The sequence below is a fragment of the Ursus maritimus genome, unplaced genomic scaffold, assembly GCF_017311325.1.
Source record: "Ursus maritimus isolate PB19 unplaced genomic scaffold, ASM1731132v1 scaffold_19, whole genome shotgun sequence".
Classification (NCBI taxonomy): domain Eukaryota; kingdom Metazoa; phylum Chordata; class Mammalia; order Carnivora; family Ursidae; genus Ursus; species Ursus maritimus.
The window spans coordinates 1,880,719-1,902,254 of NW_024424341.1; the positions used below are offsets into that span (position 1 = coordinate 1,880,719).

The window sequence follows — 21,536 nt, forward strand, 5'->3', positions numbered from 1 at the left end:
GGACGTGCTGTGAACTTTTGCATTTTTCATTTTACAGATGGTGTTTTTCACTCTAGAGGCTGTTTGTTCTTTGATGACCATTCCCATCTCTATTATGTTCATATTTTCCTTTAAATCTTTGGGCATATTTATAACTGTTCTCATGTTCTTGTATACTGATTCTCTCATCTCACTTCTGAGTCTCTTTCTGCTCACTGACTTTTCTTCTAATGGGTCACATTTTCCCCCAGGAATGTGCGGTTAGATGCTGGCTGGATGTCAAAGGGTGCTCCTGGCCCTCGGCAGCACCTGGCTGGATTGGCGAATGCTGCCCGTTGGTGGTCTGGGTTTTGTTCTCATCCGTCAGTGACGGATGTGTCCCGGCACGCAGTTCAGTCACCTGCAGGTCATCGTGATCCTTCTGAGGCTTTCCCTGTGGATGGCCTGGCCCGAGCGTTTAGCCTTTCCGGGTCTCCACCGAATGCTCTGGGTGTTCAGTGATACTTTTCACTCGGTCTGGTTGGAACTTGCTGGTCTCCAAGCCCTTCGTAAGCTCAGGCTGCTTGCAGGCCTTCAGCTTTGCCCTGGTGGGTGTTTGCCCAGCCTCCTGTGGTCCTGCCTGGCAGCTGTGCGGCTTGGTGTCGGAAGGCTCCAGTGGGACCCCTGTGTGGACTGGCAGCGTGTTCTCTCTCCAGTACCCTTCCCTGCAAACCAGCAGCCCTCAGCATCCCTGAACTCTGACCTTTGTCTCCTCAGCTCGGTAAGAGCACCTGCCCTTTTGGGCCCCTTTCCTGCATCAGGTGCCGAAAGTGCATCCCAAGTCGAAGGGCTTGTCCTGCCTGTTGGCTGTCTCTCAGGAGTTCAGGCCAGCACTTCCCATTGTCTGATGACAGGTGCTTCGTGGACAGTCCAGTGGCCCCTTGTTGATGGAGGGAGGCCGCTGGGCTGCATATTGGTCCCTCCTGGTCAGAAGGGTGGGTTTTATCCCTGGCTCTTCATAGTTTCGCCTTCCCGTGATTAGTACGTGAACTTCCCCAGGTGTTCACAGTCCTTGAGGAGTCAGATGAGACTCTGAGGTCACTGACTTGGACCCACCTTCGTGCAGCCTCCAGAGTCTCACTGTGCTGGGCCTGCTGTTGGGGGCCAGTGGGGGATGGGATGTGGAAGACCAGCTCTGCCTTATGGTCTTCTTCCTGCCTGGAGTTTAACTTCATTTTTTTCAGAATGACTGAAAAAACCGAGGCGCCTGGGTCGCTCGGTCGGTTAAGTGTCCTACTCTTGGTTTTGGCCCACGTCATGATCCTCGGGGTTGTGGGATCGAGCCCCTCATTGGGCTCTGCTCTCAGTGGAGAGTGTGCTTGGGATTTTTTCCTTTTGCCCTGTGTGCACGCATGCTTTCTCAAACAGATCTTTAAAAAAAAAAAAAAAAAGAATGAAAGCTATGTAAGTAATAAATATTCATTATGAAAAAATGAAATAAATAGGAAAGTAAGTTCATTGTCCATTTTTCCGGAACTACTAATTTGTATTTTTGCATCTCTTATGTAAACATGTAATTTGGGGGGCGCCTGGGTTGCTCAGTCGGTTAAGTGTCTGCCTTTGGCTCAGGTCGTGATCTGGGTCCTGAAATCCCGCGTCAGGCTCTCTGCTTAGTGGGGAGCCTGCTTCTCCCCCACCTGCCCCTGGCTTGTTCTTGCATGCACATGGTGTGCTCTCTCTCTCAAATAAGTAAAATCTTAGAAAAAAAACACAATTTGTATTTCTGCACATTCGCAATTCTGGTTAGTTGGACTACGCATCAGTACGTCCAGTCCACTGTGTGTGTGCATCATGTAGTAGCCTTCTATAATGGGATAGCTCAAGGCACCTTGTATCGCGTAGCAGGACTATAACACTTCACTAAACTCAGAAAATTGGGAGATTGGGGCCCCAGTGAATCATCACGGCTGATTTAATGATTTGAAGCTCTCAGTGTCTTCCCCTCAGATGGACCGGTGTTTTAGAGTGCTAGGAAACTGGCTTGTCTCTTCATAGGGTGGTCATCTGTGCTGAGACGGCACATAAAAAGCTGATTAAAAATGGCGGTGGAGAGGGCCGTGTCACCCTAAATATGCCGCCAGGACACCCCACCCCCGAGTCAGTGCGGGGTGGCAGAGGTTGGCGACCGAGCCACGGTTCTGCAGGTTCTTAAGTGCCAGGCAGGGCAAAGGACCTGCGCTGCTGCAGGACCTCCAGGGTGCTCCGCGGGTGCCCTGGGACAGAGCCTCCTGAGAACCGCTCCCCAACCCACCCAGTGTGTGCTTTCGTGGGGGGCTTTGTGGGGGCCCGACAGCCGCTGACCCGGTTCCGCCACCCCAGCTGCGCTGCCTGCTGCCATGGCAACCGCTTCTGAGCTCCGGGGCAGGAAGGCCCCTCTGGTATGAAGGACGCACCTGTGGGTGGTGCTCGCAGATAGACCAGCCCGGCCTCTGCTCTGTGCCACTTGTCGGCCAAGTGAGCCTCACAGCCCGGGTTTGCAGGGTGCTTGCAGAAGTCACTTCCTTGAAGTCTGTCCCCTCAGCCACACGTTTTACAGATCAGCTCACCTCACCGTAAAACCAGTAGGATCACAACTGTACGTGCAACCATGCTGCCTGCTGGGTGGCCTGTCATCGCACAAGATCTCAAGGGAGTAGGACTCCCCGTCACTGGGCGGCCGGTGGGGGGTGTGGCTCTGGTGGGTTCAGGCGGTCATGGGTTGTTCGCATGTAGCCTGCAGCAAGCTCCCAGAAAGGCCAGGCATTCTGAAGTGAGGTGCGGGCGCAGGATTGGAGTGTCCCCAGGGTGAGAAGGGGGGTGCGGGTTCTGGGCAGGGGCTTCCAGTGTCACTCGTACCACCTGTTAGCCCTTAAAGTCCTTAAGCTTTTGTTTGGAGAAGAGGTCTACTCCTTCACCAACACATCTAGCCCAGAGCTCAAAAGCCCTGGACCAGATCGTCCAGAAACTGCCTTTAGAACTCTCTGAATCGGTGTTTCTTTATTTGCGCCTGTACGGGTTGTTTTACATGGAGTAGCATTCGCTCTTATTTTAGCTATCTGAAACACATCTCCTTACAGGATATTTTCCCTTTTCTGGAAAATCAGAATGCTTTGACTTGCTTTGACAGATGCTTTTTAATCACGTTTGACTTCTTCTGCTCTTGCGGGGGACCCAGCACAGTGATCCGCAGTCTCCCCTGGGCCGAGTGGTGAGCTTTCGTGCTTGGATTCCTGGCGTGCTGGGTACTCTTGCTTCATTTTCGTTGAGACGGTAACCTTGGGCATGTGAAATGACCTGAGCCCTGGAGTGCCCATCCTTGCTCGGCTCCCCCTCAGATGGGTGCGTTGGTGCATGAGATGTGCCCAGGGACCATTGTTCTCTGAGAGTTTCGATATTCTGCTAAGCCCAGTCACTCTTTTTTTTTTTTTTTAAGATTTTATTTATTTGAGAGAGCAAGTGAGAGAGAGAGAGGGCGCGCGCACAGGAGCAGGGAGAGGGAGAAGCAGGGAGCCCGATGTGGGGCTCGATCCCAGGACCCCAGGATCTCGACCTGAGTCGAAGGCAGACGCTTAATGACTGAGGCACGCAGGTGTCTCAGCCCAGTCAGACTTTGAAATATGCCCACGTTGGTCTTCAAAGCGTGTGTTGCATGTGCCTGGTCGGCCTGGCTCCCCTGCCCCTTCGTGCTGTCCTGTGCCCGCGGATGTGGGACCGCCAGAGCCTCTGGGACGAGCGGCCCCGAGGGCGCTGTTTTCACCGCTTTCGCTCGCCTCCGCTGTTGCGCTTTAGTCTCTGAGAGAGGAGTGTTGGGTAAACGATGCGTATTACACACGTGTTTGATTTGTGGGTGCGTTGTAGATGTGCCGTGCCACACAGCTAGGGAAGGGGTTAATGCGGCAGCCAAACAGCTTTATCATAAATACTTAATAAAAGGAAGAGTGTCGGTTTGTGTTCGAGCTCAGGTGTGTGTTCGACACAGCTGCGTCCACTTTAATGGGATTCGGGGTTGTCAGAGTCGGTTTTGCAACCTGGGAATACCTGGACGTGGGGTAGGTGTTTGGCTTCGGGGCATTTGCCAGATGCAGGATTTTTGAAGAATTTTGCCCTCAAACGCAGGGGAAGGTGCTTGCTGAGTGTGGGTGCTGGCTGAGGCCACCGTGTATGGTGCTCTGGTGGATCTTGTGGACGCGGACCCGGCTGCGAGCTGCGTGGTGGCCTGACCTGTCCCTTTGTTCTAACAGGCTGTGGTGGTGCCTCAGTGTGGAGGACAGCTGTGGATCTTTGGAGGGGAGTTTGCTTCTCCCGACGGAGAGCAGTTCTACCACTACAAGGATCTCTGGGTGCTGCATTTGGCCACCAGGACCTGGGAGCAAGTAAGGTAAGGTGGTGGGTAGCGAGCCTGACCTCTGGGCCTGGCTCCTGTCCTGTGCCAGCATTCTGTGTTCACGGTGGCGCAGTCCTGGCTTTTGGAATTCCGGGGCTCCGTGGAGCACGTTTGCAGAGCCCTGAGCGGCCAGTCTTGCTGGTGACTGAAGGCAGGGAAGAGCTCGCCTTTTTCTCTAGACCCTTCTCACAGAAGGCCAGCTTGGTGCCAGCTGTCTGACCACCTGACTTTGTTGAAGGCATTGCTGGCCTTGCTGGGAGCAGCGCGGTGTCCCTGCTTGTTTTCCCGTCCACCCTCAGCAGCACCTACATGGAGCGTCTGGAATGCAGTTGCCCTCCTCCCGGGCTGTGTGGATCCCCTTGGAGGCAGGGCTGGGCTTTGGCTTGCTGGCTGTGGGCCCGTGGTATTCACTACAAGGGAGTGCTCTCCTTAGGCCTGTTGACCTAGAAATAGCAGAGCTGGGAAGAGGACAGGAAGAATTGGGAGAGCTTTCCTGTGGCTCTTCAGTAAACCAGGCTCCGCCATCGCCGGGCTTGATTTCTGCCCGTCGGGGACATTGATGGTGGGTTTGTCACATCTGTACTGCACGTTCACCTCCGGTCAGCTGCGTGTCGGAAGAATGACCATAGAATGAGAGATGGAAAGTAGGGTTAGTTGGCTTTATTCTTCGGGGGTGCACATGCCCCGTGGCCGGGGCCACACACACCACGATCCCTGGGCACCGTCTCTGCCGTCAGAGTGGCAGACCAGAGCTTGCTCCCGTGCTGGAATAGGCGGCTGGAGTGCAGAGTTCAGTCAGGGTGCAGAACCCGTTGGGCGCCTGGGGCTTTCATCGGAAGGGAGCACCACTCGCTGGAGGCTGTGCTTGGTGGTTTGGTGAGGGACCGTTAGCGTGGCTGCTGAGGCCGGGTGGTGCAGGCCGGCTCGGATCAGCTTCGGCCTGGGCTGTGTACACCTCGAGTGTGCTGAGTGCGCGGAAGGTGTCGGTAGCGTCCAGGCTCAGCCAGGCTGCCGGAGGAGCTTCAGCCGTCCTCCTGAAGTTGGAAAACGGAGCCTCGCTGTGTGCTACGCAGTACTGACTTCGTTTCCCTTTCTCTTACCTGCTTTGGGAAAGTTCATGGTCTTGGTAGGCACAGCAATTAAAGTTATTTTCATATCAGAAATTGATTTTGTTGCGTACATGTGGAAGCTTGGTTATTTATTCTCGATTTAAAAAGTATTTAGACCCGGAGCCTGCCATCTTTGTTCCTCTTGCTCTGCTTCAGTTCTTTAAAAACCCAGCCGTCACTTACTGCCTGTCTCTTCATCTTTGACGAATTGATTCAGGGTATTTTCTTAGCATTTTTATCAGTTCGAGTGACTTTTTGTCCATAATTCACGGATGGGTGAGGGACGGTGCTCGGCTCCATGAGAGAGTACTGCCCTGTGACAGCGGCTCAGCGGGGCTCAGGGCTCGCGGCAGCCGTGGGGACGTCCTCAGCTGCTTTGCCGCGTGCACACTTCTCGTGGCCTTCAGTCCTTCCCAGTTCTGTGGCTTTTACTGTGGGTGTGTAACACGGAAGTAGGGGCACTAGGGACACATGGCCACTCGGGGATGTGCCCTTCGAGGGGCTTGCTGTGGCCACTGTCTCCCCACCAGCCAGGGACAGCTGCCCTCACCTCTTTGTGACCCAGGGCCATCGGCCCCAGCACACGTGCACGGCTTCCACAGCTTCCGTCCTGTGTTGGAATTGTCTCTGCGAAACGGGTCTCTCGCTGCTTGAATGCTTACAGTCATCGTGACGCGAGAGTTTTTGGAAAGTATGTCACTGGCCGTTAGACCCACAGGAGACTGCAAGTTGTGTACCATTGGTGTTCTTAAGCCTCTGCTTTAGTCTGGACGGAGTGGCGGGGCTGGAAAAGGAGGGGGTGCTTGACTTTTATGTGTTGTCTGAGCTGTTCTTCCAGCCTTGCTTCTGGGTGAGGACCCCGGTTCTGGGGGGTGAGTGTTGCCATGAGCTGTCCGTGGGCCCACGTGGGAGTGTGCACCTGACTAGCAGGTGCAGCCTGGGGGGCGGGGGATGGAGGTTCTGCCCCCAGCTCTGCTGATGGCGTTTGCCGGGAGATTATCCACGAGCGGCTGGATTTCTGTGCTTTGGTGCTTCACGTATTTATCATTATGAGGTGTTATCTGTCTTGAGCTTGTTGATGGGAAGCGAAAAGTTCTCAGTGGTGTTCAGGAGACATTACCTGATGACCGATGTCCACCTCTGTGTCTTTGACGTCTCTCATCCCGTATCGTTTTGGGTGCTGAGCTGCCCCAGAGGTGGTCCTGAGACCACAGAGGGAAGTGCTGCCTGTGTCTCGCCCTCTCCTGCCATTCCAGCTTCCCACAGCCCTCTGCGTGGGGGGAACGGGCAGGCCTGCGGAAAGGTTTCCCACTGCCCCAGAAGCCCCAAGAGCTGACCCACCGTGACCCCACGACGCATTGGTTTTGTATGGGAGCTGGTGCCAGGAGGGCCTCGGTGAACAGAGACCAGCGGGGGAAGAGGGCGTGAGCACACGTTGCCACGGAGACTGAAGGGGAGTGAGCAGCACGCAGCTTGGTGGAGACTGCGCAGGGGGTGACAGCAGGGCAGCTGCAGGTGAAGGCGGGCACCGTCGGGGGGCGGTGAGGCGCCGTCGCCCCAGTGCAGCTGAACACGTGCCTCCACCCCAAGTGTGCTTTTACAAACATACCCTAAAGAAATACTCCCTCTTGTTTATACAAAGATACATACCACAGAACCATACGTGCCTAAGAACAAAGCCCAGGAGTGTGTACACGTGTGTGTGTGCTCGCCAGGAGGGCCAGAGAACTGTCCTGCGCGGCGCGGGCCGCACCTGGTCTAGTGTCGCTCCGTCTTCGTCCCTGCAGCCATAGGGTGTATTCTGAGAGCTGGAGGGTTTTGGTCATTTACTTAAACATTTCTTTGCAGTGCATTTTTTTCATATGAGCTCCAGAATCAGTTTTTCATGTGGTATTTTAAAAATTCCAGTGGGATTTTGACGGGGTTTCTTTCGCTTACAGATCGCACTCCGGGAGAGTCGACGTTGTTGTGGTCCTGTCTTCCCGGTCAGGAACATCGCACTTCCCTCCAGTTAGGTTTATTTCTCACCCGTCAGTAAAAGTTACAACCGCCTAGAAGGAGAATTGGAGAGTCAGAGGGCACCTGTGCCTCTGTGCCTCTCCCCTCCTGTCTGTTCCCGCAGAGACTCCAGCCACACTCCCTCCTTGCTGGGAGGAGGCCTGTCCCCGGCGCTGTCCCGGTGCCCAGTGTTCTCGCTGGCGGTCTTGGGACACCTCCCTTCTCCGTGTAGCAGTTCCTAGACGCGGGGCTGAGGCCCTATGGAATATGTTGTTTCCTGTTCTTACTTGCACTTTGGAAGGGCTCCCTAGAGAATGGTTTTAAGTGTCCCAGCAAGAGTCGGTGGTGTAGTGGCTGGGAGACCTGTCCGCCTGGGGACGTGGCCCAGAGCTAACACCCTCTGTTCGTGATTCTTGGACTTTCTGCACCAAGTAGCACCTCCCTGCCCGCCTCACCCCAAACATTGGTTCAGAGCACGTTTCAAACGAGGCTCAGGAATCTGCCTTTTATTTAAGCCCTCCCTGCCCCACTTAGTGATCCTGACCAAGGTGGTCCTGGGCCCCAGCTGGAGGCCCCAGTTCTTCATCCATCGGCCTTGGTGATGAGTGGGTGTTGTGCTCATTAGGAGTTTTGTTCACTGATGTGAACACGGAACATGCCCGCTGCCCTTTCAGAAGTAAGAAAACGCAGGTGAAGTTCCTTAGCTCCTTAAGCAGTAAGAGAGCAGGTGCTTCTGTGACGTGCAGGATGTAACGGGCTGTCCGCTCTTCTTGGCCGCCGTAACTGGGGACGCACGGGTGGACTCGCGAGGAGAGCCTGCCTGCTGAGTCCTCGGGGTGGGCTGCGGCGCTCTTCCTGGGAATGAGACTGGGCTCTTCGCGCCCTGGTGCAGTGGCTGCTGTGGAGAGGGGACTTCCGCTGGCGGTGTGGCCTCCGTAGTCTTGTCATCTCAAAGGCGAGGAGATTCATTCAAAATGCAAACTGAGTTTACCATTCCTGGGGAAGGCCTCTGAGTCCAGGAGAACCCACATCGCTCAGAAGGCGCAGGCAGAGCCCGTGATGAGCTTGAGTGTGTTTTGTGCCCAGGATTTGGCCCGACGCTCTGCCTTCATTTCTCCATAAGTGTTTCTCGGTCCTGTGGGGGGTAGTTTTACAGCTGAGGCGGCCTCCAGAGGAGGGTCAAGGCCAGCATCTGCTGTATTAAATCAGCATCTAGAGTACATTTAGCCCTTTTGCTGGCTTTCAAACAGGTTTTTCTTGTGGGAGAGCAGGGTGGATTCCTTCTTGCTGGCTGATGACTTCTGATTTATCCGATACAGCAAGAATGTCCCGCCCATCCTTGCACACATGGGCTGGTCTGAAGAAAGTGCTTTTTGGGGAAATGATTTCAGCTCGCGAGCGAGGTGAGTCAGGGCCTGCATAGGGTAGTCAGGGAAGAGCTGCTGTTCTGAGGTCTGAAGTCAGGTCACTAAAAGGGGCACCTCGATCGACCAGTGCCTGCGTGTTTCCCTTTTTCACGGCCATGCTGTGCACTGATGCTGCATGTGGAGAAAAGAGCACAGGCCTTGAGTCCCGTCCCACCACGTGCCTTGTTCTGCCCACGGAAGCTGTGTGACGTCAGTGGGTCCAGCCGCTGCCCTGAGTGCCGTCGGTACCCGTGTGGGTGTGACGAGGACCAGGTGCAGCCCCAGCACCTGGGCCTGCTGGGGCGCACCTCTACAGCCACCGTCTACCTGGAGGACGGCCTCCCCATGTGGTGCTGATGGCTGCAAAGGGACCAAATGCCAGTTTGGTTTTTGTGAAAGTGCTATTTTAAAAACTAAACTTTGATGAATTTGCATAGTCCTATGCAGCTTGATGAATTTTATAAAAGCAGCCACACCTCTGTGCTCAGATCCAGAAAAGAGCTTTATCGCCACTCCTGAAACCCCCCTGTGCCCCTTACAGTCGCTCCCCCACACCCACTGCAAGCTCCGGTTAGGTTGGTTTTGAACACCCTTATAAATGCAGCCTTGTTTCTCCTGGCGGTGCTCACCGAGCGTTGTTTTCATGAGACTTGTCTGTGTTGCCGGGGTACTGGTTGGCTCATTTGGGGCTCTCTGGTGCTCGCCCGCGGAGCCAGGACCATGCGTCTGCTGGTTGGCGGGCGGTGGAGAGGCCCCAGGGTCAGGTTATTGCAAAGGGGCGCTGCTCTCAACACTCCTGGACACATCTGACGGTGAGCACACGTGTGTGTCTGAGCAGAATAAGGCCACGGGGTCGTGAGGTTTGTGCACGTTCAGCTCTGGCACCCGCTGGCAAACGGCTGTGCACGCGGGGGGTGCTGGTTACTCAGCTAGCAGCCCTGTGGGCGAGTTCCGGCTGCCATGCCCGGCCGTGCTGGCTGTGCGCCATCCCTGGCCGTGCTTCTGTCGCGTGTTTAACACCAAGTGCACTCTCAGCAGTCTTTTCTTGTCTTCACTAACTCACGTTCTTGTTTCTGGCAAGAGACGTCGACTTGAAATCGTAACTATTTGACATGAGAGGAAAGATCACAGGGTTGCTGACGTCAAGAGGGCCAAAGCTTGGGTGTCCGTGTTAGCTGGCTGCCTCACGGTGAGGGCGTCTGACCAGCTTTCACAGCTGTTCGGAGATTTCCTTCAGTTCCTGTCTTCCCCAGGTGCCTGCACAGCCGCTCCACTCCTGAACAGAGTCGTCTTCCTCTTCCGGTGTGGATGCGGATCCCGTCTTGGGGCCCCCGCCCAGGACCTCGTCCAGCCCATCTCACCTCCCAAAGGCCACCTGCTAAACCGTTGCATCCGGGGTTAGGGTTCAACATAGGAATTGGGCGGGGGTAGCCACAAACATGCAGCCCGTGACAGCTAGTGTATCCCATGTGGTATTTGCAAAGGTCTGTCCTCGGACCCCCCACCCCCATGAGGGTCTCATCAGGTAAACATGAAGGAAATGGGTCACACCTGTGGTGGGCAGGCCAAACCAGTGGGGACAGCAGGCAGGGCATTCGGAGACAGCAAGAGGCCACGTCACACTGCCAGGCTGTGACACAGGAGTTTGTGGAGCTGGGCGGGGGGTGCTGTGGGGGATGGGGGCATGCCAGGGCGGCTCCCAACTCCTTCCCGCACCCCATCTCCCACTGGCACTGCCTACGCCGAGGGGACTTCTCTGTGACATCAGAGCAGGGGCCTGTGGGAGGGGAGTGGCCGCGGCGACAACACAGACCGCTCAGGCGCTCTCATGCCTTCCTCCGCCATGCTGGGCCCACCGAGGAGACAGGGATTTTGGCACCTTTCCTCCATTTATTTCTGAATCTGGGGCCACCCCAGCTGTTACCTGTGACTCGAAGACCCAGAAGGAGGCCGGGCCACTTACAGAGCTCCGCATTTTCAGATGTCATTCACATGCCAGGAAATCACCGTTTCATGGCGTACAGTTCACAGAGTTGTGCCACCTTCCCCGCCGGCTCACTTCGAGCGTTTCCTTCGCCCCCAAGTGACGCTCCACTCCATTACGGCCCGCCACCTTCCTCCTTCCCCTGGGCCGCGCCTCATCTGCGTTCTGTCCGTGCGTCGGCCTCTTGCAGCTGTTTCCAGCGCTACAGCCCTGCAGCTTCTGTGCTGCTGTGAGTGGCCTTCGTTCGCATGACGTGTAAGGTCCAGTGTCAGTATTTAGTGCTTTTTTGTGGCCAAATAATATTCCATCGTATGGGTGGGCCACATTTTGTTCATCCATTCTTTCATTGATGGACATTTGGGCTGTTTGTACTTTCCCATCTTGTGAGTAATGCTGCCAGGAACATTCACGTACAACTAAAACACTTTTGTGCCTCAGAGAACTTAGTAGATGAGCAGTAAAAATGGTTGAATGAAGAAATTCACAGAAACGTGTGTGTGCGCACATCTTCTCTTGATTTGAGAAAGGCACGAACGTTTGGTCCTCAGTGAAACCTACTTAGTGTTGCATGTTTGTGCTGGCATCTGAGACCCACGGGCATCCTGGGAAAGAAGGACCATTAGCAGAGGGAGTCAGAATGACTTGTCCGGTTGTGAGGCCCATGCCACGTAATTTTAAAGTGTGTGAATTTTGGGACCTGAAACGCACGTGGAAGTAAACATACATGTTCCCTGCTCTCCAAGGTCTGCAGTGAGCTTTCGGGCTTGTGGTCTGAGTGCTCTGTGGCCTCCTTCACAGCTGTGTGTGGAGCCCAGCCCCTGGGGAGGTGGAAGCAGGAGTGTGGGTAGACCCCCTGCTCCTGCCCTCCTGACTGACCACCACTTTCGACGTGCTTGGGCGAGGAGGGGGGTCCAACACACAGAAGGTGGGGGAATGCAGAAGGTGTGAGACGTCGAAACTGTTAGGGTAAGTGGTCAGGTTTATTGACACACAGATCCTTTAGTGCTCAGACCTCTGACTTTGCTTGGGGTGGTTTAGTGTCGTAATCGGTGGTTGCACACGTGAGTTCTAGGGCAGACTGTCTCCTTTCAGTTCTGGTTCTGCCATTGCCAGCCTCGTGTGTTTCTTGACTGCTAGGTCTTGACGTTCTCATCTCTGGAATGGGATTAAAGATTGTATCTGCCCATCTGGTTGTTAGGAATGAGAGCCCATAAACGAGCATGCTTAACATAAGATGAACACCCACAAATAGTTTTTTTTTCCCCACAAATAGTAGTTTTATCATTAATAGTAATAGTTAAAATAAAAATCAAACGAGGATACAGTCTGTTAGGACTCCTGAGTTCTAGAGACTGCTTCTAATTATTCTGTACGGTGTGATTGAATACCTTACACTTACTAAGCCCAGAATCTGTTGATCCTTGGGAAAGTGGGGCTGAATTCCAAGGTACATTGTTTGAAATGGAAAGGGAGATTTTTTTTTTTTTAAAGATCTTATTTATTTATTTGACAGAGACAGCCAGCGAGAGAGGGAACATAGGAAGGGGGAGTGGGAGAAGAAGAAGCAGGCTCCCAGTGGAGAAGCCTGATGTGGGGCTCGATCCCAGGACTCCGGGATCACGCCCTGAGCCGAAGGCAGACGCTCAACAACTGAGCCACCCAGGCGCCCCAAGGAAGATGTCCTTGTACATGCTTCCTGCTCAGGCCCTGTTGTAGCCATTCTTGGAGCAGGGACCTTTTCTGTTCTGAGGGTGAGCCACTACACTGTTCCTTGTTGGGTCTACCTGTGTGACCCTGAATCTCAGCGATTTGGGAGAGAAGTGGTTCCTTTGCTCACCGGATGTCTTGGGCTGCCTGGCATGGTACTAGAGCATATCATTTTGTAAGGTATAAACTCTAAAGTGGCGCAGGGAATCATTTCATACCAGCTGTTTAACACTGTCTGTGCCCAGAGCCATGGCGTTAGTTGGTGCTGGTATGTTTCCTGTAAATGTCACCGCGGTGGCCGATAGAGGGGCCTGGGTGATGCTAAGTGGCAGCTTGCCCTAGGAATGCCATCCTGCACATAGCTCAGATGCACTTAAAAGCACTCACTCCCACAACATTACACATGTATTTCTGTTCCACATATAGATCTGGCTGAGTAGGACTTGTTAATTTTCTAAGACTCCATATTTAGGAGTGACGGCAATTGAAAAGTGCCTTTTGGAGATTCAGATATAAACAGGCTTTTTTGGTTGGCTTTATTTTTCTAAAGGGGTATATAGAGTCTTTTTATAGAAAAATTTTCTCTTTTTGGTTACAAAACAGTGACACTTGGCTGCTGCCAGAAGAAGTGAATTGAGTGTTTCGTGCCTGCCTCACCAGAGGACACGCACCCCTGGGATTCGTGGACAGGAAGCTGAGTGCAGGCCCTGAACCTCTAGCCTCGTGGCTGCAGGGCATCGCTGAGCGATGGCAGTGGGACTTCAGGTTCACGAAGTATTCGGGTCTCCTGTGTAACTTTTTTTGAAGTGGAATTGGAAGCTCCATACTAGCTTAGGTGTTGAATGAAAACTTGTTCCCCAGATCGTACTTTTAAAGTATTCTATCAGAATATTTCTCAGAAGGCAGTCGACTTGTTGCCAGCACGCATGGTGTCTTTCTTCTCATTCAGCCTCTGTAATGTGCCGCCGTGAAGGGTGGCCCATTGCCTCAGCAGCCGGCACAGAGCGGACACGATGGCCACACGGCTCCTGCGGCCTGTGGAGCGTGACCAGCGCTGAGAGCACTGCTGCCACTGTGCGGGGTGCCAGTTGAGGTCAGCGCCCAGCAACCGCGTGAATCTGTGGGTGCCGGTATCATGGTGGGCCCAGACCCTCCTTCTGAGCTGTGTTCATGTGGTATTTTTATCATGAATTTGGATTTTAAAATATACTTACTAAATTTGTGGGTGATACAAAGCTAGAAGGGAGAGCAAATAAATTGGTTGACAAATTCAGCATCCAAAATTACCTTCGTGGACCAAATCCAACAAGATGAAATTGAAGTGGGAGAAGTGTCCCTTGTAGGTTGCATGCAAATATGAGATTGAGAGAGCTGACTATAAAAGCTGCCCTTGCTAGTGGAAGAGGAGGGATTTAATAACTTGTAATCCTGGTTGGCTTCAGCACATGGTGAGGCTACCCAAAGGCTAGTGCTTAAAGGTTGGATGAACAGAATATGGCATCCGAGAACAGGTATCGGTTACTTTTGGCTGACTTTCCACTGACAAGTATGGTGTTGATTTTGAGTGACACATTCAGTGGGGCATTAATAAACTGAGGGCCTTAGGGGAGAGAGACCATGTGATCAAGCATTTGGGGAAAGGTGGGGAGAATGGAATTGGTTCTGGATTGGAATAGGGAAGACCCTGGGGGTCCTCACAGCGATGTGTGATGAGCTGTTCATCTGGAATTTGCTGAAGAGGAAACATGGGGCACTTCGAACTTCCTTTTCATTTTGAGATTCTGTGTGTGGATTTTTTTTTTAAGATGTATTTATTTATTAGAGCATGTGAGCATAAGAGGGACAGAGGGGGAGGGAAAGAGAGTCTCAAGCAGACTCCACGCTGAGTGTGGAGCCTGACATGGGGCTCTGTCTCATGACCCTGAGATCATGATCTGAGCTGAAACCAAGAGTCAGACCTCCAGTGACTACACCACCCACCTGCCCCTGTTGATGTATTTTTTTATAGCACCTAGTTTTGGGGGAAGCTCTGTATAATGCAGAGACGTAAACAGAAGAATGCATTGTACAAACAAGTGCTGGACTGCGTGGTTCAGGGTATCGCTGTCCTTTGCAGCCTGGAGTTGTTGAGGTCTTTGTTGGAGGTGGACTTGACTGAATTCCGTAGGTGGGAGAGCTGGGCCTTCAGAGCCACCAAGGCAGCATGCAGGAAGCAGAGGCACCTAGAGGTTGGTTCTCATGTAGGAGTTGAGATTTGTAATCTGTAAGAATCTAGGAAGCGTGTCCAGATATGTCAGCTCTTTTATAATCAGGTTGTTTGTTTTCTTATTGTTGAGTTTTAAGAGTTATTTATAGATTTTGATCCTTTCTCAGATGTGTCCTCTGCAAATATTTTCTCCCAGTCTGTGGTTTCTAATTCTCCTGTTAATGTCTTGTGCAGAGCAGAAGTTTCAAAAATTAATGAAGTCCAGTTATCAGTTGTTTTACATTTAGGTCTGTGATCCATTTTTGTGAAAGTTGTACGATCTGTGTCTAGGTTCATTTTTTGACATGTGGATGTCCAGTTCTAGCACCATTTGTTGGAGAGGCTTATTCTTTGCTCCATTGTGTATTGCCCTTGTTCGTTTGCTAAAGATGAGTTGACTGTATTCATGGGGGTGTAATCCTGGACTTTCTGTTTTATCCCATTGGACAATTTGTTTATTCTTTCACCAACACCACACTGTCTTGATTACTTAACTTTATAGTAAGTCTTGAAGTCAGGTCGGTCAGTCTTCCAACTTTGTTTTCTCCAATATTGTGTTGGTTATTTGGGGTCTTTTACCTCCCTATATAAACTTTAGAATCCATTTGTCCATACCCTTAAAACAGTTTGCTGGGATTGTGGTTGAGATTGCGTTGAATCCATAGATCAAGTTGGGAAGAACTGACATCTTGACAATACCGAATTTCCGTCTATTCCTCTGACACAGTATGTCCCTCTATTTATTTAGTTCTTTGATTTTGTCCATCATAGTCTTGTAGTTTCCCCCAAATAGATCTTGTACATTTTGTAGGATTTATACTGAGTATTTCGTGTTGGGGGTGTTAATATAAATGGTATTGTTTTTAATTTCAAATTTCACTTGTTTATTGCTCGTATGTAGGAAAGCAATTGACTTTTGTGCCTACAACGTTGCTATAATCACTTACTAGTTCCAGGAGTTTTTTGGTCAGTTCTTTCAGATTTTATACATAGATCATGTCAGTTGCAAACAAATACCGTTTTATATCTTCCTTCCCAATATTTATACCTTTTATTTCCTTTTCCTCTCTTACTGCCTTAGCAAGGACTTCTGTGACAGTGTTGGAAGGAGTGGTGAGAGGGGACATCCCTGCCCTGTACCCGATCTTACTGGGAAAGCTTTCAGTTTTTCATTATGGAGTACTCATTAGCTGTAGGTTTTTGTAGATCTTTATCAGGTTCAGAAAATTCCCTTCTATTCCTAGTTTACTGAGAGAGTTTAATCCTGAACGGGTGTTAGATTTTGACAAATGCTTTTTCCGCATCTATTGGTATGATCATGTGACTTTTCTTTCTTAGTCTGTTGATATGATGGGTTATATTAATTGATTTTAGAATGTGGAACCAGCCTTGCATACCCAGGATAAATCTCACTTGGTCGTAGTGTGTAATTCTTTTTATACTTTTTTGGATTCGATTTGTAAATATTGAGGATTTTTGCATCTGTGTTTCTGAGAGATACTGGTTTGTAGTCTTTTTTTTGTAATGTCTTTATTTGGTTTTGGTATTAGGGTAGTGCTGGATGGATGGTAGAAGCTATGCTCTGAAAGAGATTATAGAGGTTTGGTATCATTTTTTCCTTAAATATTTGGTAGAATTCACCAGTGAACCCCTCTGTGCCTGGTGCTTTCTGTTTTGGAAGATTATCAATTATTAATTCAATGTCTTTAATAGATGTAAGCCTATTCCGATTGTCTACTTCTTGTGGATTTTGGTAAATTCTGTCTTTTAAGGAATTTGCCCACTTTATCCAGATGATCAAATTTGTGGTCATAGAGTTGTTTATAGCACTGCTTTTTAAAAATCTTTTTAATTTCCGTAGGATCTGTAGTGATGTCCCGACTTTCAATTTTGATCTTAATTTGTGTTCTTTTTTTCTTAGCTTGGCTAGAGGCTTATTGATTTTTATCAAGCTTTTCAAAGAATCAGCTTTTGGTTTTGTTGTTTTCTGTTTTCCAAATATTTCAAAATTTTTCGGAGTTTTCAAAAATACGAATTTCTGCTCTCATTCTTATTATTTCTTTTCTTCTGCTTACTTTGGGTTTAGTCTCCTCTTCATTTTCAAGTTTCGTAAGGTGGAAAATTAGATTATTGACTTTGGATCTTTTTTTCTTTTCTAATATGTGCATTCAGTCCTACACATTTCCTTCTAAGCACTGCATCCCACAAATTGATAAATTGTGTTTTCATTTTCATTCAGTTCAAGATATTTTTAAATTTCTCCTGTTTCTTCTTTTACTCACGTGTTATTTGTAAGGGTGTTGTTTAATCTCTTTGGGGATTTCCCAGCTATCGTTCTGTTATTGGTTTCTAGTTTAATCCTATTGTGGTCTAAAAGCAGACATTGCATTATTTCTTTTCAATTCGTTATGGTGTGTTTTGTGGCCCAGAACGTGGTCTATCATGGTGAATGTCGTAGGTGAGCTTGAGAAGAATGTATTCTGCCCATTGTTGGATGACGTGGTCTGTGGATGTCAGTTATATCCCATTGATTGATGGTGGTGTTGAGTTCAGCTCTGTCCTTGTTGATTTCTGCTGCTGTGTCCATCCATTTTTGAGAGAGGGGCATTGACTTTTCCAACTGTGACAGCAGTAGGTCTGTTTCCCCTTGCAGTTCTGTTAGTTTTTGCCTCACAGTTTGACATTCTGTTGTTGGTTTGCACGTGTTAAGAAGTGTTTTGGGATGGTTTATCCCTTTGTACTTACGTGATGCCCGTTTAACTCCCTGGTAACTTTCTTTGCTTTGAAGTCTGCTCTCTCTGAAATGTAGTTACTCTTACCTTTCTTTGATTAGTTGTCGGCATGGTTTATCTTCTCCACGTGTATACGTTTCATCTCCATGCGTACTTATGTTTAAAGTGGGTTACTTGTAGACAACACATAGCTGGGTCTTGTGTTTTGATCCACTCTGACAATCTCTGTCATTTAAATGTGCATTTAGACCATTATTGTTCAAAGGGATTATTGATACACTGGATTAATATCTACCATATTTGTTACTGTTTTCTCTTTGTTGTTCTTGTGCTTTGTTCTTCTGTTTGTCTTTGACTTTTTTTGGTGTTTTTTTGTGGTTTTAATTGAGCATGTTGTAGGATTCCAGTTTTGTCCTTTCTTAGCATGTCAGTTATACCATCGTTTTTCTGTTTTGCTGGCTGCCCTACGGTTGGCTGTGTGCATTTACAACTAATCCAAGTCCACCTTCGGATAACAACGTACCACTTGTGAAGTAGCATGAGTGCATTGAAATAGCAAAATAATCTGAATTCCTTCCCTTGTTCCTTGTAGCGTTGCTGTCTTCTGTTCCTCTGACACAGGAGCAAGCTTTAGGAACGTGGGTGCGGGTAGAAGCACGTGGTCAGATGCGTCGCTGCCGCTGTCGGTGTGAACAGATTGTTTGTCAGCTCGATTAAGAGTAAGAAAAAACGTTTTTATTTTACCTTGACTTTGTTCCTTCTTCAGTTCTTTTCCTTCCTTTATGTGGATCCTTATGTAGACCTCTTTCTCTTTCTCTCAGAGACCGTTGAGCGTTTCTTGTGAGGCAGGCCTATCGGCAACCAAGTCCACGAATTTTGGTTTGTCGGAGAAAGTCTTATTTCTCCTTATTTCTGAAGGGTACTTGTGCAGAGCAAGAGTGATGTTTTGGTGATGTTTTTCTCCCGGCAGCATAAGTGCTTCCTTCCACTCTCTTCTTGCTGGCACGGTTTCTGAGCAAGAGTTGGATTTCAGTGTCCTCTTCGTTCCTCTGTAGGTAAGGTATTGTTTTTCCTATGGCTTCTTTCAGGGTTTTTCCTTTTTCTTTGGTTTTTGTAATTTGAAAATGACAGGCCTAGGTATGCTTTCTTGGCATTGAGCCCACTTGGTGTCCGCTGACCGTCCTGCATCTGTGGTTTGATGTGAGTTCAGTTTGGGGAAATTCTCACCGTTTCATATTTTTCTTCTATTCCTTTGTCTCCTCCTTCCGGCAAGCCCATTATGCGTCTGTTACACGTTCAGCTTAATCGTCCCACAGTCCTTGGATATTCAGTTCTGTTTTTGTTTTTTCCCAGTCTTGGTTCTCCTTGGTTCGCTCTTTTGGGTTTTTGAGCTTTTCATTGCTGTATTCTGCGGCTCTGGGATGCTTAGCCGCGTCTGGCCTGCTTGGAAGCCCGTCGGAGCCGTTCTGGTCAGTCTGTGTTTCTGTTAGTGGTTTGAGCTCTCGTATTTCTTCCTGGTTCTTTCTTAGGATTTCCGCTCACCGCTTTCATTGCCTGTCTGTCTTTTGCATGCCGTCTGCTTTTTCCATTGCAACCCTTAGTGTATTCCTCACAGTTGTTTTAAATCCCTGGTCTCGTAATTCCAGCACCCTTGCCTGTCTGGCTCTGGTGCTTGCTCTGGACCCTCAGACGGTGTTTTTTTTTCGCTTTCTGCGCACCTCCGAAGTGTCCCCTCACTAGCAGGACGTGATGGACCAGGTAGGAGGATGTGCCGTCAACCGGCCTTCAGGAGTGTGGAGGTGAGGTGTGTTGAGCAGGGGGGGCGCACTCGTCCCGTGAGGAGGTCTCAGCTCTTTATTGAGCCTGTGCCTCTGTTTCTTTCTCCCCTTCGTGGGTGGGCCAGCATGCCCGGAGGCAGCTGGGGTTGGACATTTCTCTTGCCCCGGTCAGTTTGGCTCTGATAGACTCGAGCACGCGGTGGGCTCTGGTTAGCTGGTTTCCCGTGAGGGAGCAGAGTGTCAAGAGGAACAGAATGCTCAGGCGCTTTCCAGAACACTTCCTTCTGCCGTCCCCTGCCCCTGCCAGAAGCGCGAGGGGGTTTTCCTGCGGTATTTACTGTGGGAATGCGTTTGAGCCCCTGGGTAGATCTCACAGTATGGTGGGGGCCCTGTGCCCAGGTCCTCCTGCAGTGTCCCACTCTGCGTGTGGCTGCACTGCGCCTCTGGCAGCATGTCTGTCCAGTTCAGGTTTTCTGTCCAGCACGGGTTCCCACAGTGTCTGCCTGTGAGCCTCTGCTTCTGGAGATGTGACTCCTGTACTCACCTGTCTTTAATTTGGGGGCCAGCAGTTTGACCCGTGCGTGATCCCAGAAGAGTTGTTGACTTTCAGTCTGTTCAACTTTTTACTTGTTGGAACGGACTGGTGACTTCAAGTCCCTTGTACGCCAAACCAGAACTCAGAAGTCCTTCTGTTGGTTATGTATTGCCATGTATTTTTAGATCCATTTTAATGAGATAAAATCCCATTCAGTAAAATGACTACCCTTTAGCTGGACTGTTAGGATTTTCAGCTATTACACAGGCGTGTCTAACCACCGCCATACTCAGGACTGAAGAGGTGTGCGTCTCTCTAGAAAGTTCTCTTCTTCCCACGTGCTGTGAGTCCCCTTGTCATCTTTGGCCCTAGGCAGCTACTATCATCACCACAGATTGATTTCTGTCTTTTTAAGAATCTCCTACAAGTGGAACGTACAGCACGTGCTCTTCTGGTGTCTGCTTCGTTGAACGTGAGGTTTCTGAGACCTGTCTGTGTCGTGTGTGTCAGGAGACGGTCCCCGTCGGTTGCCGGCAAGTATTCCATCGTATGAATGCCCCGCACTTTATTCGTTCACTCGTCGAGACGTCTCTTGACTGCTTCCGGTGTTTGGCAGTTATGAATAAAGCTGCTCTCAATATGTGTATGTAGGTCGTCGTATGCCCTTGTGTTTTCATATCTGAGCAGGGATCTGGCATCCTGTTGCCAGGTCATGTGCTAAGTGCGTTTCACAGTGGAAGGAACGGCCGCGGTGATCGTGCCATCTCACCCCTGCCCCCGTGCCGTGTGAGGGAGCCAGCTCTCGGCTCATGGCTTCGTGAGGACTTGATCCTGTCATTGGGTTTTGGCCCCTAGTGGCGTATGGTAGGGAGCACACTGTGCTTTCAGCTTGTTCACCGAACAACGGATGATGGAGGGAGGTGACCATCTCTTGCTGTCTTTTTTGGCCATTTGTGTGTGTTTTCTTTCCCGTTTTTATTTTAGCCTTCTGTTCAAATCTTTTGCCTAAAATTTTTTTGGATTTATTCTACTCCTAAGATACAAGAGTTCTTTTATGTATTCTGGGTGCAAGTCATTGGTCAGATGAGTGTTTCCAGAAATCTCTCTCCCCGCCTTCCATCTCTTGCTGTTTTATTCTGTAATGGTTTATTTTGAAGAGCTGAGGTTTTCTGTTTTAATGGAGTCCAGTTTCTATTTCTCAGGCCCTGCTCACTCCCAGAGATCTTTACTCCAAGGTCATGTAAACTGTCTCCTGTTCAATTCTGCACGTTTATAGCAGCCAGCTAGACTCGGGATGGTCTGGGTTATCTGTGGTCAATTAACTGGTGCTCAGTAAGTGCTTGTGAAACAGAAATCAGTGTAAAAAGTGGTCTCTTTTTTTCCCATCTCAGATCCACAGGAGGCCCTTCAGGTCGGAGCGGACATCGGATGGTAGCCTGGAAGAGACAGCTAATCCTTTTTGGTGGCTTCCACGAGAGTACAAGGTTGGTACCAGTTGCAGGACATCTTTCTTTGCTTCCTGGAACAGTAGGGAGCGGACTTTTGGGGGGAAGAACCATTCTGAGTAGCCATGGACGATGCCGCCCATCCCTAAACCAGAGCCAGCTTTGCGGATGCAGCCGAGGCAGCCTCCCCCCCCCCCCCCCCCCCCCCCCCCGCCC

General features: G+C 50.2%; 1 protein-coding gene across 4 annotated transcripts in view; it reads left to right on the forward strand.

Annotated features, from left to right (window-relative positions):
- LOC103673841 (kelch domain-containing protein 4) overlaps window positions 1–21,536 on the forward strand; it is a 48,218-nt gene that overhangs the window by 14,580 nt on the left and 12,102 nt on the right. For 3 of the 4 annotated variants that reach the window (XM_040633201.1, XM_040633203.1, XM_040633202.1), the window contains 2 exons: window positions 4,239–4,375; window positions 21,267–21,359. In XM_040633201.1, coding sequence (XP_040489135.1) covers window positions 4,239–4,375; window positions 21,267–21,359 — 230 coding nt within the window. Of the gene's footprint in view, window positions 1–4,238; window positions 4,376–18,163; window positions 18,282–21,266; window positions 21,360–21,536 lie in introns of those variants that run through there. The other variant, XM_040633204.1, reaches the window with a different exon arrangement.